An 18325-nucleotide genomic window follows, 5' to 3' on the forward strand; every position below is an offset into this window, starting at 1 on the left:
AGCATTTTCCAGGTACAAAATATTGTGGCCTTTCTCATAAAAACTGTATGCTTCTTTATACCATATGTTCTAATGCTTACTTTGTTGGTGGTGAGGGATTTGATAAGTGGCATATAATTCTAGTCTTCTATGATATTCAAAACCAAAACTTCAAGAAGCTAATTTCCACGAAGCAGAGAAAATAGATCCCTCTCTCTGCTGCTCATTGTTTTCAGTCCTGTCCTGGTGACTTCTCTCTAACACATTTGAAAAGCTTCTTACATTCGGTTGTGTCAATTTTTCTTTCTTAAGTGGTGACTCTGCAGGTCAGACTGCCTAATTTGGAGCCCAATGCAGACATATTTTTTGTGCATAATTTTCCCTGTTTATCTGCTATCAGTTTGAGGCTTACCTGTGCCTACAGGATACGAAAGACGTCTCCTGGAGCTTGACAGTCAGAGAATTATTTCTCAGGTTCCTTTCAATAGAGAGAGCTTTTTCTAATGTTTCATATCTTCCTATACTAAATTTTCCTTTGTTCATGAATCAAACTAGAAAGAAGCTTTTAGTTCTCTATTTAAACTATTACAGTAGCAGATCAATTTGTGAGCTTTCTGGATCATATCACTTTTATATCCATTTTTCATTTTCAATCTTCATTTTCCCTTTAAAATGTCACTCTGACTACTTATACTTTAAAAGAGCAATCCATACTTTCATAATTACATAAAACAGCTCCAAGTATATTATGTATCCCTACCACAAATGCAGTTATTTTTCCCACCTAACTTAGTTTTATGTAATTTTAGCCTATCCTTTCTTCAGTAAGAACAATGAATTGGTGCCAAAGATTCTAGACAGAGAAACAAATATTTTATCAATCAATATTGCTCTCTCGGTGCTCAGATGCTATTTGGATAGACAGAGTGTTTTAAAATGTCTGTTAGCTAATTCCAGTTTTAAACAGACAACCCTAATACTCACAAGAAGCTCACAAAACACCTTTGAAATGCTGGATGACACAAACAATATTTCTGAAATCTGCTTGAAAGTTGCAAGCCCAAGAGTTCATGCAGAACCCATAAATACTGTATCTAGTTTTAATCAGATTACTGATTTTCTGGTAATGAAATCCACATGTAAATAAAAACAGAACAATGTACCTTGTATTCTGTTGCTGTCTGCAAACAGAAACAAAACTCAACTTCAGATGCATTCTGGCTTCACTGTCACAGCTAAAACATGGAAGTATTTGCTTTGTTTGCTCCTACACTAAGCGGTAAGATGGAAAACATGCATTTGGAAAAGGTAAATATAAGTACCATGTATTGAAAGGTGAAATTAGACAAGAGCATGTATCTGGAAAGAACAAATTAAATCCCCAAAGTTTCTCTCTTATCACAAACTAGCCATTTTTAACAGGTGTTTCTTCTCCTTCAAGAACAAGTTAAAACTGAGGGCATGGGGCATATCTAAAGAACAACTGGTTTAAATCTACAAAACCTACGATAATTTCCTGCAAATATGCAGGTAACAACGGCAAACTAGAGAAACTGTAATTTGAAAACAACAAAACCAACAGAGAGTAAGCAGAAATGGTTGCTCTATAAATTATGTAGTTGATAAACAAGCACGTGTGGTAAAGCTTATGTTTGTAATGCCACTGTAAATTGAAAACAGAGATGGACATCTCTTATAACTTCCACTCTAAGAATATACAGTAGAGATTCTTCATATCTAGCCACACAAAACTACTTATTAAATTACTGAGCAGGTCTAAAGTGGAAATGTAGCTAAAGAGTTTTTGAATGTATATGGTTGAATTTACAACAGTCATGAAGAATGAAAAAAAAATGAAGTGTCTGACTTTCTGTAAATATTTTACTCCAATATCCCACCATTGCATGGTAATTTTCTTTCTGTTGGTATTTGTACCAGATGGTCTAGAATATTCTTTTTTTTTCAAAATACGAAGTTTTGGTTTTTTTTCTTAAGAAAAAAATACTTGCTGTTACACAGAGATTTAAAATTAAATGAATACTGGCTGTACAATGCATCAGACATCAAGAGATTCCATGGCTTCAGAACATAGACATGACTCTCTGCAACTTTTCTTCTAAACCCCTAGAAACACCTCTCATATAAAGTATCTGAGTCTAAGAAAAGCTTTTGAATATATGATGCATGTGCCATCATTGCAAATTGATACCATTTTCTACTTCTCAGTCCTCACCTGGAAAATAATTTAATAACGGTAGAGATGAGGATTAGCTAAATGTTTAAATTTTGGGGGCGAGATGGTATGCTTATTAAAAGCACTTTTATCACATTTCTGGTAGCAACAGGGAAACTAAATGCTTGGGAATTAACATCCCTGTACAGGGAACAAGAAGGATAAGGCCACTTGCCTCTGTGTGTATTCTTTTTCCCGAGAAAAGAGGTGGCCCGGGCATCCCCTAACCCTCGCTGAAGACCTTCTACCATCCATACCTGCTATTTCTCCTGTTCCTGAGGCTATATTATCTATGCTTTAATACATGTGTACTTTCCAGCCCAAGAACCCCCTACTCACCAGTTTTCTTGAGGGTTTCACCTCATAGCTTCTCATGTCACAGCCCACATTCCCCTGGCTGAAACTACATCCTAACTCCATGTGGGCCAGTCAAACTGCTGAAGCAATCAAATCCCTGGACCTCTCTTCTCCGTCATTCCCAAGGGCCACCAGCACCTATTAGTGGCTTCTAGGAGAGCCTGCTATCTTGCTTGGCCCTTCAGAGAAAAGGTGGTTTCGCTCTTAACTTTGGAAGAGATACAAAATACCTATGCTGCTCTTACAAAAATATTAGGAGAGTTAATAGAACCAGGCGTAGGTAACAGGGCACCTACAGTAGAACTCCTCATACGAAGTGTCTGAAACTCAGCTATGCATATGCAAAATTTGGAATGGCTGAAGTTAACACTTTATTTTTTTCCTTTTTTCCCCCAAACATTTTGGAATATAACAGTGAAGGCCAATGTCTGCAAAACAGATCAAGCTTGCCTCAAGATCATCAATAGAGTTGAAATTTACCATATTCATACCGTATTCAGTGTAGCAGAATTTGAAAATACTTTACATAATCAATTAAAACTTTGAAAAGGAAGAGAATCTTTTCTGAGTTCCAGAACACATCAAGGTTCCAGCTGACAGCAAAAAAATCCAAGGATTTTTTTCCTAAACTGTGGCTGTACATGTTAGTGCTGTGACTGATTGGTTTTATTTTCAATTCTTTTGCTTTCATTCCCATACATCTAAAGCTGCTTTTATCCCCTATGTGATATCATCAGATGTTCAAGATTTAAAGTGTATGTCAGCCAAAAAAATAATAAAGCTTCCCATCTTTCACAATCTGATGTGCACCACCTTTCATTCAACAAAAGACTTGTCAGTAGCTCCATTATCAAGTACAGTAATAAGCTTAACTTTCTGTGTGCAGTTTTAAGCCACTTTCCATAGGAACTACACAAATGCTTCTTTGTTAATCTTGATTCAAGATTTTGGACATTTTATCTGCAAACTGCGAGGTGCTTCAAAATCTCTAGTACAGAAATCTGTCGTAATCAGATGAGTGACAATTCACCAAGTTGCAACTATGATGATTAGAGAATCATGAGCATCTTACATAAGGAACAGAGCATAGATGTGTGGATAGGTAATTTCACCCATCTGGAGAAAGAGCTATGTGCACCTATACTAAAAAAAAAAGTATTACAAGGTTTCTTTATGTTACCTGGAAGGAAAAAACAAATCTCTTTCTACAGCACCCATATTATTAATCAAATCTCCATGAACTGGGGAACTGGGTTTTTGTGTGATGGGTTGAGCTTTCAGAATTACTTTTTAAAAAAAATTATTTGTTTTAATACCACAGCACATACAGAAAACTCAATTAGATTCAAGCACTTTGTAAACTGGAAACAGGTTTTGTGACTGCACATTTCATATATATTTCTCAAAATTGTTTACAATTGAAGTATTGTTATTTCTTTGTTTGGCACTATAGCATTATTTACTATTGCATGAATAGAGGTAAACATAAGAGGGCACACCTAATTTATACAGTTCATTTCCCTTCCATTAGAGACCTTCCTCTTCCCAAAATCAAATTAAATGGTATTATGCATTAGCAGAAAGTAATCAAATTGTCCTTTATTTTACCAGAAAAACTACATTGTTGACCTTTTTATTTTGATTTACAAAATAACAGGAACACATACGAAGAAATTCACCAGTTGTGCACTTGACTAACAAAATGTTCAGCTGCATTATAAATAAGTCAGATATGTATAAAAGTTATATTAATTGCTGTTCAATCATCTTTCTTTTCCCTTGAAGATACCCTTGTAAGATGTGCACTACTCCTGTACTCTAAAGGCAACTTTTCAATTATGATTATATAAGAAACAAATACAACGAAAGATCATTCATTCAAGGTCTTTTTTTTTGGTGTACGTTTGTACATGTACATGCAGGTATGGTTAAACATATACAAGTGCAAACACATGGCTGTTGGCAAACTCCTCTACATAAGATCACAGAAAGATTTTGTGCAGACAAAATCTGAGCAAAACGTCACTGGTCATAAACCATAGCTCAGAAGAAACTATGGATTGCAGGGGGAATAGAGACCTCAATAAATTAGGCTTCTTTCAGCTTGCAGTCAGTATTAGTTTCAAGGTGTACTTGTACATTTATTGATTAAAGGACAAAATAGATTTTTTTTTTTTTTTTTGTAATAATAACATTTGATCAGAATAATTTCTTGATCCTCCTCTTTTAATTATCTGACAAGAACACAGCATGACAGAGGAAAAAATGTTCTGTTTATATAAAATTGTTGAACTACATCTATGCAAAATAAAGAACTGATTTGTTCCTAAAGTACCAAAGAGAAGCAATAGAGATCATTTAAGAAGTCAAAGTGAAATCTGTGGGTATTATAATTTCTTTCACTGATGGACACAAGCATCACTTCAAGTATTTGCAGGTAACAGAAAGGATGCTTCAAGATTTGCATCAAATAAGTATACTGGTTAGTAGCTGCTGGAAGTATGACCCTAAATTAAGTACCTGTTTTTCATTGAAAATTCCCTACCAGCATTTTTTTTTTTTCCCATTTTCTCAGCATATATGTATGTAAACAGCCCCATGGGGACCCTGAAAGAAAGAAAAAGACCTACATGGAGTCATTCCAGTACAGGGGCTCAAAGAACTCCTCACATGTGCTGGTGCCATCAGATTCAGCACAAAACACACCAGCCACTGTGACTCTGATTGATGAATGTGATGCAACTAAAATGCACAAACAAAAGAGAAGGGAGTGAAATTTTAAATATGTTACTGTGCTCATTTTTCCTTAAAAATGTAACTCCAAAAGATTTTCCATTTAGTGGCATCTTTCTGCCTGGCCATCTGAAGTACCCAAAAACCTGAAGGATATCAATCAGCATTTCTGGGTTCCTCTATGTGATCAAGCTCCTAAAATGTAGGTACAGCAATGCCACTTTAAGACATTAGTTATGACCTGAACTCCCCAAGTTTGGCTCTGGAAATAGCTTCCAAGCTGTTACACTGTTTTTGTTCCTCCTTAACATTAACCAAGAAAAACTGCTACACTGAGTCAGACAAAGTTCTATGGTGGTAGAGGAAAACAGCCAATTGTAGGCTAACAGTAAAGGTTGCATTTGGCTGTTATTTTCCACTTTATTGGTCAAAAGAGATACAAACCTCTGCTTCTAGGGAAGTAGCAGGGATTCAGATCAAAAGTGAGACGAATACAGGAGATGTACAATACACATTATTTGGATTTGTTGCACCAGATCAGCAACTCGTTTAAGTCAATTACACTATGCATTCTTTTACGCAGCACCCATTAAATATTAATGCTATGATCTCCTCTCTTTCACTTTTCATAGCAGAGCACAGCTAGTAGGTTAGGATATTAGAGAACCTTAACCTGTATTGCTGCTTATATAAGGAATGATATATATATATATTCTTTGAGCCTCTGTACTGGAATGACTCCATGTAGGTCTTTTTCTTTCTTTCAGGGTCCCCATGGGGCTGTTTACATACATATATGCTGAGAAAATGGAAAAAACTCATATATATAAGGAGTTTTCTTCATTTTGTTTACTATTAAAACAAAATGAAACTTAACCAATCCCCATTGGTTTAAAATAAACCTATAGGCAACATTGTCACTGACTTTTAATGATAATTCAAGGTAACTGCAAAAGAAAAAAAAATAAAATTAATTCAGAAGGCATTATTATTTTTTTTCCCTCTAAATAATAAGTTAATAAGTTAAAAGGAAATACCAAAAGAAGTGCCTAAGGAAAAACTCAATGTGATGAACATGCAGCATAATAAGATCCTGATAGGAAAAGCAATTGGTTGGCTAACCAAGAAATAGAAGGTTCTTTTAATGAGTATTTGTTAACATTTGTCATTTCCAATTTTACTAAGGTCCAGGTTCATTTCAAGTGCAAAAATAACCCACATATTTTCTTCCTACAAGTACACTACTATGGTAATAGTTGACTTGTACTTGTGGTTATGAAAGTGACGGAATCAACACTGACTCACAAGCTCACCAAAAGAGGTAAAAAGGTCAACGACCACACAAGTGTGGCTTGTGAGGTTTAGGTTGGGAACATATACGCTTCTATACTCGAAGCAGAGAGAGATGCTGCTACTACATTTTCAAATTATAATGATTTATGCAAAACATAAGCTACAATTTCAGTGCTTTCAAATTCTGGTAGCATGGAAAATTTCTTTCACATTTCATCTTCATTCTAATATCCATACATGGCAGAACTACCAAGTTCCTGAACTTCCCGAGTACAGTCATTATGTATAACATAAATTAGATGTTAAAAAATTTAAAAAAACCCCAAACAACAAAACATTGATCTGGACCAAAAAAAAAAAAAGTGTTAATACCATCAGATTATAGAAGAGTTTTAGGAACATTATATCTAGCTAATAACATTCAAACATTCTCAATATTTTTTTTTCCAAGCATCTAAACTGGTTGACATCATGGAAGTTATTTCATTTATCAGTTACAAAATAAAAATATGTATAAAATGAACGGAAGAATCCAAATTACATATTTAAAAAAAAATCATATATGTAATTTTTTTTCCCTACATTATTCAATAATTCCCTTTATCCAGTTGTATTGCTTTCTCTTTGTACTAACAACCTTGTACCTACGTATTTTTGGACATACTTTACTACACTTCTGTATTAGGCACCTTGTAATTAGAAGTAATATGGTTTGGTATTGTATAGCTAAAATCTAGGAGCAACGGCACCAAGCCAAAGAGAACTGCAAATAAAGCAGTCTTGTTGTCTGAATGTTTTGGAAAAATACTTGACATTTCAAAAGCTAAAATGATCCCACTTGACTTATGAGGAACTTAAATATATAACTTAAAAGCTACTTTAGGACTAATTTTTTCTAGAAAACTCCTCAAATCTTTGAAGTTGACCAAACTGAAATTTTGATGTCAATTTATTAATTTTGAAAGCACAATGATTACTTGCCTTTCAGATTATTTATGAAGTGCAGCCTGTCCCGTACATCAGTAACAGAACAGTATTTGGCCTCTTTTGTACTGTGGTGTTCAAAGAACTCACAGTTTACAAAGGCAACATGAACTTTGTATAATTCATTACAGAAGTAAAAATAAAATGCTTTTGTGACAGCAAAGCTATACTCAGAATCACCACCATTAAAGGAATGCATAACAGAAGCACCATGCATTCCACTTCATTACTTAACACAGAATATGTTTTGGATGCATTGTCTGTTCTTAGACAAGTTGATAAAAATCCATGTTATTAGAATTTGTATTACTGTTTTTGCTGCTGACTCATAATTTATGTTTCAAACTAATACAAATTAAATAATGACACAGACCCTACTTCTTGAAATTTAAATACTGGCCACAGATGCCATGCTTAAACATAACATATGCATACACAATGAGGCCTCAGTAATACAACACAATGCACAGATGCCATAGCTTTAGAATAGAATTCTCCTTTCCATTCTTAAAAACATGTAACTGTTGAACTGGTTTTGGGTTTTATTTTTATTAAAAAATAAGGTTCTAGCCAAAAATTTATCACACTGCCGTGATATCAGCCATCTGCTTTTACTTCTATTCTAGTGAACTATATCAATATTAGTATTTTTTCAAGGATTTAAAGAAAAAAAAAAATGTTTCTAAGTATTGAGTCTCTTAATACAATCCCTGGGAGTATGGAAATGATTAAAAGACTACATATCTTTTCTTTTTTTTTTTTTTGGTAAATTTAGGCATTAAAAATAACAGCATTATTTGTACCCACAAGAAGTACTCCATATATTTTTTTAAGGCAGGCAGAAAGTCACATTAGAGTCAAAATGAGCCTTCCCTTCAGTAATCTGAGTATTACTGAAACTCAACAAGCAGCCAAGAGTAGTCACAAAACAGAATATAGAAAGGCAATTCAACCATCAAAAAATAATATTTTTAAAGACTTAGTCTGCGTAATTATCCTCAAACAACTATTTTACTTGCTAAGAAGTTTAGAATATTTAAACACGAAAATCTCTCCTATGGATGCCACCTGAAGAAAAAGCAATCACTTTTAATTATGCAACTCTGAAGTAACATACTAATTTTAAAATATATTTTTAATAGTGTGTGAAAAAGGGGATCATAAAATAAGCTCCTAGAATTCAGAAGAAATAAAATTGCAACTATAATCTAGCACAGTCACTTTAAAATATGGTACGAGTCTCTACTTGCATGATTACATATATCAGCCAGAGTTTTGTATCACAGCTGATTAAATGTAAAAAGATTCAGCAAATTTCTGTTTTCCTTTTTGAGTTCTGTTTTCTCCCACTTAAGAAAAATACAAATGCTGCTTTTAAATTTAGAATTATAAGAGGGATCCTTAAATAATCCCCAGTGAGACTAGTAGAAGGTTTTATAAGAATAATTTTAAATATAGCTAATGTATAGATTATTTGAAGTATACTGGTAATTGCTATTCAATTAAGTGGTTTAGGGATAAACTTTAATTTAATTCAAAAGTTCAACGAATTAAAAAATAAAACTGGACTACAGTAACTATGTGTTAATTATTATTACTGGTGTTTGTCAGAAATAGATGCATCTTAAATACAAGTTCCACAGTTGTTTTTATCAAATAATTCTACCTCTGACTGCAAATCAAATATTCTGTTGGGAATAGTATTCTCCATTGCAGTGTGAAATTAAAAGATACAAAAGACAAGGCAAAAATGTAAAATGACAATACACTTCTTTGGTAGTTTGAGAGTGTTTATCAAAACACAAAGCCAAAATGCAATGACCCTAATGCTCATAACATGATCATAATTACACAGTAAAATGTATTAATTTATTTGCACTTTAAACCATCTGCAAACAACAAGCTTTTAGAAATAATAATTTCAAAAATATTTTTGCTGTGTGGTAGCTCACTGAAGAGGCAGCTAGCACACTTTTCAATATGGGGTTAATACGTGCACTGAAGGAATAAATCCTTATGTTATTTTTTTAAAGGTCATACAAAACAGGAAATACAAATATCACACGAGAACAGAAGCTGGGTCCTGGGTCAAATGAAAGTTCAGTGTTATAATATAGATTCTGAACACAGTAAATATAGGAAATGAATAAACAAGAACCTGAAAATGTGTTTCTGGCAACATAGGCAGATGTTGTGGACATTTCAATTTCGGTTGTATCAGAAATATATTTCGTGCTTTGCTACTTAGAAATGAGGTGGGTTTTTCCTAAGATTACCAGAAGCATCTCTCTCTAGAGAAAACACAGCACAAAATAAAACTTTATATCATGATTGATAAACTACAACCAAGTTTGTCACCAAAGAATTGAAATAACAACTGAAATCACTAAGCTTCCCACAGAAGGCATTAAATTAAGGGAACAGTATCTGTGGATCTCTGTACAAGGGAATGCAAACACAAAGTACAATGTATCTCCATTTTCCACATTTAAAACAACCACCTGGGAACAAACTGTGTACAAATCATAGGCTCTGCTCCGTTCATCTTGATGATTCAAAAGTGCATCTATATCCAGTTTCTGCTACTATACTACATTATTTTTGAGGGTACAGGTTAAATGAGACAATTCACCTTCTAGTATGACAAAAAATAGTTTGGAAATTTGTCTTATCTCATTGCACAAAGAGAAAATCCTTTATTGTGCACTATAGGACAAAGGATTTGCAACTATCTGCTTATGGAGAAATATGCTATTGGAGTAATTTATCTCACTGTATGGGTCTTGAAGATGCACAGTGGTAGGTCAAATCAACTTTCAAAGAAAACTGCATGGAATTTTCACGACAATAGGAATACTGCTGAAACTTATGCCTTTTTTTTTTTTTTTTTTGAATAGTTATGAATTGTATATAGCGTTTACAGATTGTCCAAGGGCTCTTTTCTGCTTCACAGACTACTTCTAATAAAGTTTAAATTTGACTTTTTCTTATTAACAATTTCTACTGGAAACTCCAGATGGGTGACTAAAGTTAGCCCTAAAGTGCACTCCTTGAACACTCTTAAGAGAACTAAAGATGATATCCTCTGACAGGGTTCTAATTTCAAAACACATGAATATACAGCTAACTTTCCTCACATTATTATCCTCTTGGTTTCACTGTCATCAGGATCCCTCAAGGAAACAAAGTTAGGTGTCATTACATGCAAGGTAGTATGTGAACAACTACTCCAAACTAAAACAACAATATCAAAGGAATATAAAAAATCAGAACAAACAAGCTGAAAAACATCCTTATGAAAGCCCTATATAATTTTTCTCCTAGCTAGAGGGAAAGGTACAGAGGTTTTGGAACACATGAAGAGACTCCATATCTTCACTGCACACTCCAACATAAACCGTAACGTCATTTAAATGAAGGAAGGGATAGTAAGTTATACTGTGTACTGCTGCTTTGTTAAACTACATAAAACTCTGTAACTCATCCCTATTGCTAGAATTAGCTTCCACTGATCCTTATGATTACCAGAGTTTCTATAGAAACATTTGCTTCAGAATTCTGAAAGAATTAATGTTTTAATATAAAAGCAAATAAAACCACTTTCACTAGCTGCTAGAGATTTTGTCAAAGTAAGTATCATCAATGCATGCAATAGGGTACAGATCGCTTTCCACCTACTTATTATTCAGGTAATTAATTTTCATAGACTACTGGAGTTAAAGTTGCAGCCTATCTACAAACAAAGAACCTTAAAAGTAAGCAAAGAACCTCAAAATTTGGCAGTAAACATCAAAAATCTTGCTGCTTTACTTCAGTGAGTTTAGATTTTTGAATAATTAAGTTACAAAATAAAAAGCAGAGAGAAAATGCTTTTGTGGAAAGGACAATAAGTTTATAAGAAAGCAATAAATATATTGTTTTTCTTTCACATGTATACAGCAATAAATATATAAAGTAATTAGATAATATAATACCACTGTTTTATATATATACAAACGTCCATATATATGTAACATACATAACCACAAAAGAAGGTAACAGAGGCCCTGGTCCTTAGAAGACTACCTGTAGACTTCCCTACAACCATAAACATAGTTCTCCGTGTGATCACTGTTTGCATGCATTGGGTCATTAAAAGAGCACAAAACAGAAACAAATATGCACAGGATAAGGAAACAATAGGGGAAAGACTGATTCTGAGAATATGGGCAACTTGGAACTCAAGACAGCAGCAATTCAAAATAGTTTTGAAAGAGAAATTGAAAGCTATATTTAATTGAATGTAATAAATTAAGAAAGAGATTGCAAACCAGTAATGTGTGAGGATGAAATCTTCTTAACTCAAAAATGTATTCATTACCTGCTCCATTCTGTCTATCCACAAGTGCTGGATTTATCCTACAAAAAAAGTATTATTTCCCTTCTGACTAATAGTGTACAAAAGACGTGGTGTTCTAAAAATAGATTTTAAAAGTCTAAAATTAGGGAAAAATCGCTTCCGTGAGGTCAAGCGTTAGAGAGATTTGCTAATCCAAGTGAGAAGCAGAAACAAAACATTCTTTTGTGAGGAAAAATACATAGTATGCTTATTCTTTATGATTTGCATGACAAGTGCCAAACATTGTAGAGAAAACTTAAGCAACTCTCATGGGACTTATCTGTATTACTCAGTAGGCAGACCTGATACCTTCATAATTAAAATATTCTATTTCAAAATAGAAAGCATATGTAGCCTGAATTTTAGAACATTAGAGTTTAACAGAATCTTGGAAAACTATTTTAACATTGTTAACTGTAACTCGCTTCTCAGGAAAGAATCCGTAACCCAGTTATGAAAAAAAAAAAGCAACTTACAGTTATGTTCCGTCTTGTGACAGTTGGACTTGACTCAGTATAAACACTACCTTATTCTTCCAGAAACCTACTTGTAAAAGCTATGTCCAACTATAACATTTTAAAATAAAAAAATATATAATTCAATTACAGTTTGCTGAAACTAATTTTTTTGCTTCAGCAAACATTCTCACAGAAGAAAAGCTTTTAAAAAATCATGTACCCTCAGAGGCAGTAAACATATCAGTAAATGATGAAAAGAATAATTATGAAAAAGGAATAGCCATAATTCTAGAAAACAGAAGGGCTACATATCTAGAGAACTCTTTTCCAATATTAATTCTGAAAGATATCAGCAAAATACCACAGTTCATCTCAGGTCTTTATGTCAACCATTTCATCTGAAACAATTTGTGCAATTACTTTACAACTAGAAATAGAGACTTTTTAAGTTAGCTAAAATCGAGAACTACTAGGTAATGGAAATTCTACGAGACAACTATGGAGACAACTGTCATCTTCACAGGTTACCTGGCAAGAATCATTATGAGATAAACATGCTCCTCAAACTGTGCTAACCACACTCCTACTAATGACAGTTTGGGAACTTTGTCTTTTTGGAAATTTCTTAAGCGATTTCTCTTGATGTAGCTGTACGAAGTGCTGACTTTGAACAGCTCCAAACTTTTTCTCCCCTCCCACCGCTGACTTAGTGGAGGCCTACAATTTAAAGCTTGTCTTGACATGACTTTATGCATATACAGACAAAAACCACAGGTCTAAAGTGGAAGTAAAGAATTGGAGACTTTTCTCTTTCATTACTGATGAGAATGTGATTTTTAAGTAATTCTTAGTAAATTTACACTTAACATTATTGCAAGATCAGGCGCTTAAAACATCCAGTCCTTTTTCTCAAGCTAGTTTCATCAAATCTTTTCATCTTTGAACACAAAATCTCACTTTTGTGTTTCAGAGTGCAAAGGACTCTGCACCACCATAAACTTTATAAGTAATAATTTACTTAAAACAAATTCCCAGAACTAAGGATATCAATAAAACCCAGAACTAGAGCATAAAATTGAGAAGACAGTTACACAATTCTCTGTGTGCTCGCTGCCCTAGCTCCCTGCTATAGATCTTCACATCAGCCTAATTCTTTTGACACATCTCCCCATATCTGAGAAAGCCTAGGTTTCTTACTAGTTCTTAGTAAAAGCTTAAATACAAGACTGCCTATGTTCAAGTGAAGTTAAGGTTGTGACACAAACCAACAAAAGGCAGGAAATTCAAAGACAACACTGACAATCCATGCTTAATTAACTATTGTTTAACAAATGGGCAAAATGATATGAAGAACTAATGTAAGCTTTGACTTCGCTCTCTCTGTGTTCTTGGGCAAACAGTTGTTTATCTCAAAGATTATACTAACTCAGTCTCTCTTGTCAGTATCGGTAAATTCTAGTGATAATTTAGCATTTAACAATGTGCTGGATGGAAAGAAACTTTTAAACTCATTTTAAGCATCCTAATATGTTACCATGTAACAAACATCACTAATTAAAAATGGAATTTTAGAAAATCATGCTAGACAAACATAAATGAAGATATTATTCTAGAAATTTTTTTAAGTAAACAAAAAATACCTCATTGCATACAAAAAATATAAAATTAATCATTTTGTACTGTAAATGAAACAGAACTTTTTTTTTTTCCTCAAAAGTTAACAACTCTTAGTATGTACACACACTTGAATTTGTCTTCGAATCCTCTTCTGTCTGTGTTTTTTATATAATATAACAAAACAGGGCAGCACAATGTCAGAGAAAGTAACACTGCCTATGGCTACATTATCAGGCTGTAGGGGTTTTTAATTAATCTCTTAGGCTTCAAAATAAACTTTAGTATTTTAGTGTGATTAAAAAAAAGCTTATTGCAGACAGCATATATTTCTGGTAGTTTTGCATACTGTCTTATTGCAGACATTGGAAAACAAAAGAATTAAGTTAATAAAATGACGAAGTTCACACTTCATAGCCTTCGCTAGAGTACATTAAATTATCTCACATATGTATACCTATAGCATTAATTACAGACCAACAATAACAGTTTTTGCTGTAATTATTTTCTTTATTTACTGCAATTATTATTATTACTGCTTAATTAACATCTCAAATGATTACAAATTTTGTTGGATGCTAGCAACATTACTTATTTTTTTACAGTGAATTTCTGAGCAATTATGACGTTGCCCCAGACATCAAAACTCCACTAACCGCTGTACCATCAAAAATTGTTGTTGAACAGTTTCAAAGAAGGCTTTTAAAATCTGCAGCTGCACTCCATCAAGCTGCAAGAAATCTGGTTGCCAGCTCTGCGTATGCTTAAAATACTCAATGAAATTGTGTACAGTTACCATTTAAAACTGGCGCAAAGATTTTGATTTCCAAACCAAGGACAATTATGCTTCACCCTCCAGATTATCAAACAAAAAAGCACAGTATGCTGTATGGTCTTACCCAGTCACAGCCTCACAGAGCTTCAGACACTACTTACCTGCTTTTTGGTAGAGCCAGAACAATCTGAATGATCCCACAATAAATCTGGCATATGTTTCTCAGCTGATTTCCTCTACTTGCCGCAGATACAAAAGTGCAGAGGACAGGAGGGCTTGAAAAGCCTCTAAGGGAGATAATGGCTGCTCATTTCCCTTTATAGAGGAGAGGCAGCTTCTTTGATAAAGTTCAACAACAAATGGAGCTCGCAGCACTGTAAGGAGCTCGCTTTTTAACCTAACAGCACCACAAACGAATGTGGGAAAGTCTTACACTGAAGTATGAGGAAATAAATTAAAAAGGAAAAAAGAAAAAGGAGGAAGCTTTGCTTCACTCTGCAACACTCTTGTTAACCTAATTAATATTCATTTGCTATCACATTTTTAATCTAAGGCATAATTTTTACTTCCTTACAAAGCATAATCTATGCTTATAAATTCTACTTTACTCCAGGTTATTTTGCATTTTCAGCTCAGATATCACAATCAGATGAATATATTTGCCAGCCTGGTATATTGAGATATGCTAAAGATTACGATGATAATCAATTAGTCTTAATAATGTATCAAAAATCAGTCAGTATCACAGCTGTTTTTCTGGATGTCTTACTGATCCTTATTAGCATAAATAGACACATTTTTAAGTGAACAGTAATACCTAGTATCAACACTATCAACTGAAAACATTCTCAAAGTGCCAGTAACTGACTGCAATATTGTTGAATGACTGTGGAATCCAGTTCATTCATGACAGGAGAGCCTTAGTCCGCAGAAAAGACCTCAGGTTCGACGGAATTAATTCATTCTATGGAACACACTTCCCACTTTTTATCTAGCCACGGACAATTGCTTTGCCCTTTCTCCATTCTCTCATAAGCAAGACTTTCCCTATCATCAGGTCTTTTTGCTTCAGTTTCAGTGCATGTTTTCCTACTTTTGGGAGAAATTCTGTTTTCCTCTCAAGTACCACAGTCAATGAAAGGTAAAATCAGCTTGAGAAACTAGTGATCCTCAAGATGTGGATTCCATTACTCCCATGATAATTCTTTCTATGTGGGTTATTGAAATCAGAAGGGACAAAAGCACAGCTAGTAGATCTATAACACACAAATGGACAGTTTCACTTCCAACTGAGGTCCTGCACCTCTGACCCTATAGCAATGACAAGAAGCATCTTCATTGTCACTTTGTGTTCCGCAGACAATTCCCCTCTTTCAATTTCCAGCAGACAGGTTGCATTTCCCAAATTCACAAATACATCTTGGCCAAGCAGTATCAAGCCAAGAAAATCTATGTTTTCAACTGTGGCAAGATCTGTTCTGCACACGGAAGTACAAACATGCGCAAACTAGAGAAAAGAGTGTTGAGGGTCCAAGGTGTCTCTCCTCTGTGATGGCCCAAAGCTCCTACAAGTGCTACAGCTGTATTGTGAGCTCATGTTAAAATACTGTGGACATGAGGCGAGCTGAACTCTGCAAATCAACATACCCTTGAATGTACCCATGCAAACCCCAGTGAAGTGCAAAATCTGCAGAGGAAAATAAAAGAATGAGTTTGTGACCACTGGAAAGGTAATATATCACTTTGACATAGTAATCCTTCATAAAGGCTACAGAGTAAAAAAGTTAAAATAAAAACCAGAGTGAATGAGAAACAAAAAAATCAGAAAACCTCAGATGCACATCTTAAAGATATTTATAAATCATACTAAAATTTAGGCATGTAAGTTTGAGACAGACGCTTGAGAATTTGGCCTCATTGCAGAAATAAATGCCTTTGCAAACATACTCAAGTGCTAAGAAGTTTTCCTATACTAAATACAAATTCTGTCCCTTTATGTGGCTCATCAGACAGAAAGACTAACTCCTAATGTGCTTCTCTATCAGAACAGCATTTTTAAGGGATCATCAAATTCATTCAAATGTTATGGCCTATAACAGGCAATCAATCCACACTTATAATTACTTAGTTATGCTTGTACAACATCTAAAAATGCATGTGTATTTTTGGCTTTTCTCCCAAATGCTCTCCTGGTCTCCAGGACATTTCAAAAGGAGCTCTACCCAGTCTGCCCAGTAACTGTCAGTTCTATAACAAATGCTTTGCAGCACATACATACACTGGCTTTCATACATCCAACAACTGATATTTTTAAGTATGTCAAACACTTCTTGTACATTTACAACTTTTTTGCATAAAGGTTCTGAACATTTTTATCTATACATTTCTATACATGTAAGAGTCTCTGTACAAAGCTGGTAGAGCTCAGTCTTTGCAGAAAAAAAGACACAGGTATACTACATACCATAGTCAGTGATCTTACAGGATACTAAATACAGCTCTTTCAGATTCCGGCCTTCTTTGGCAATCACCTCCACACATCTGGAAGACATGTACAGTAAAATCACAGTTAAAAGATAATAGATCATTTTAAAATAGCAAGCACACAATCCACAAGTGTAATGTACCCTTTCTCGATTTCTTCCTTTTGTGAATTGTTCCACACAATTCACTGAAAATGCATATGGCTCCACATATACACTGGAGAAAAATATTAATTTACATTGAATGATTTTAGATCAATATTCCCGTAAGTCTTTGAATATGTGAGTTGCTTGAAATATACACAGACAAGTCCTTTGGAAAATAATACAAATGTGAATTTCTATTTCAGTATTACAAAGTTACTGTGTAACTTTGGAAAGTTTCTATTGCAAGACTTGAGCTTTGAGAATTTTTTTCTAGGCAAGAACTATAAATGCACTGTAATGAGGACAAAATATATGAAAATATAATTTTAAATTCATGTTTATATTTCTTCAATGGTTATTGCAGGAGTCAACATTTCATCAGGTCATGAAATGCTACATGCCATTGGTGTTGCAGTATGTTGCTGGAGAAGTTTGTATAGGAGAAGAGAGCTCATTTGTTTCCTTTGTCACAACTATGACGAATTTGCAATGAAACACAAGTTCTTTTCAGTTAATCTCCTTGTTTGATTTCTTGCAAGCAAGAGAATTAATATGAAAACTGTCTTGTCAAATAGGACATTACCGTATATTGCAGCCAAGTCTATATTAATGTTATATTTACAACTGCATTGTTCATAGTGTATCACTCAAAAATATAGTTAATAAAATATATTTTCGGTCCCATTAATGTAAAATGTACCACTGTTCATTAGATCAGCTAACATGAATATTGTGCTGTTCTCTATATTGAGACATTTTTAAAAGAGGATAAATTCTAAGAATTTCATCTGATCCAACATATTCTTCTTTAATTTTCAGATCAATTACCCAGTCATCTACTATGCCTCTTAAATCAACCCTCCTACAGTATACAAAATTACTTGTCAATTT

The 18325-nt window shown here is 34.0% G+C and overlaps 1 protein-coding gene across 1 annotated transcript in view; it reads right to left on the minus strand.

Moving 5' to 3' along the window:
* FBXL17 (F-box and leucine rich repeat protein 17) overlaps positions 1-18325 on the minus strand; it is a gene marked incomplete at its 3' end in the record, with an annotated part of 295024 nt that overhangs the window by 83490 nt on the left and 193209 nt on the right. Inside the window, exon 7 of the mRNA XM_080363002.1 lies at positions 17269-17345. Within this exon, the coding sequence (XP_080219128.1) occupies positions 17269-17345 (77 nt within the window). The remainder of the gene's footprint in view (positions 1-17268; positions 17346-18325) is intronic.

The sequence above is a fragment of the Nesoenas mayeri genome (assembly GCF_963082525.1).
Source record: "Nesoenas mayeri genome assembly, chromosome: Z".
Lineage (NCBI taxonomy): Eukaryota > Metazoa > Chordata > Aves > Columbiformes > Columbidae > Nesoenas > Nesoenas mayeri.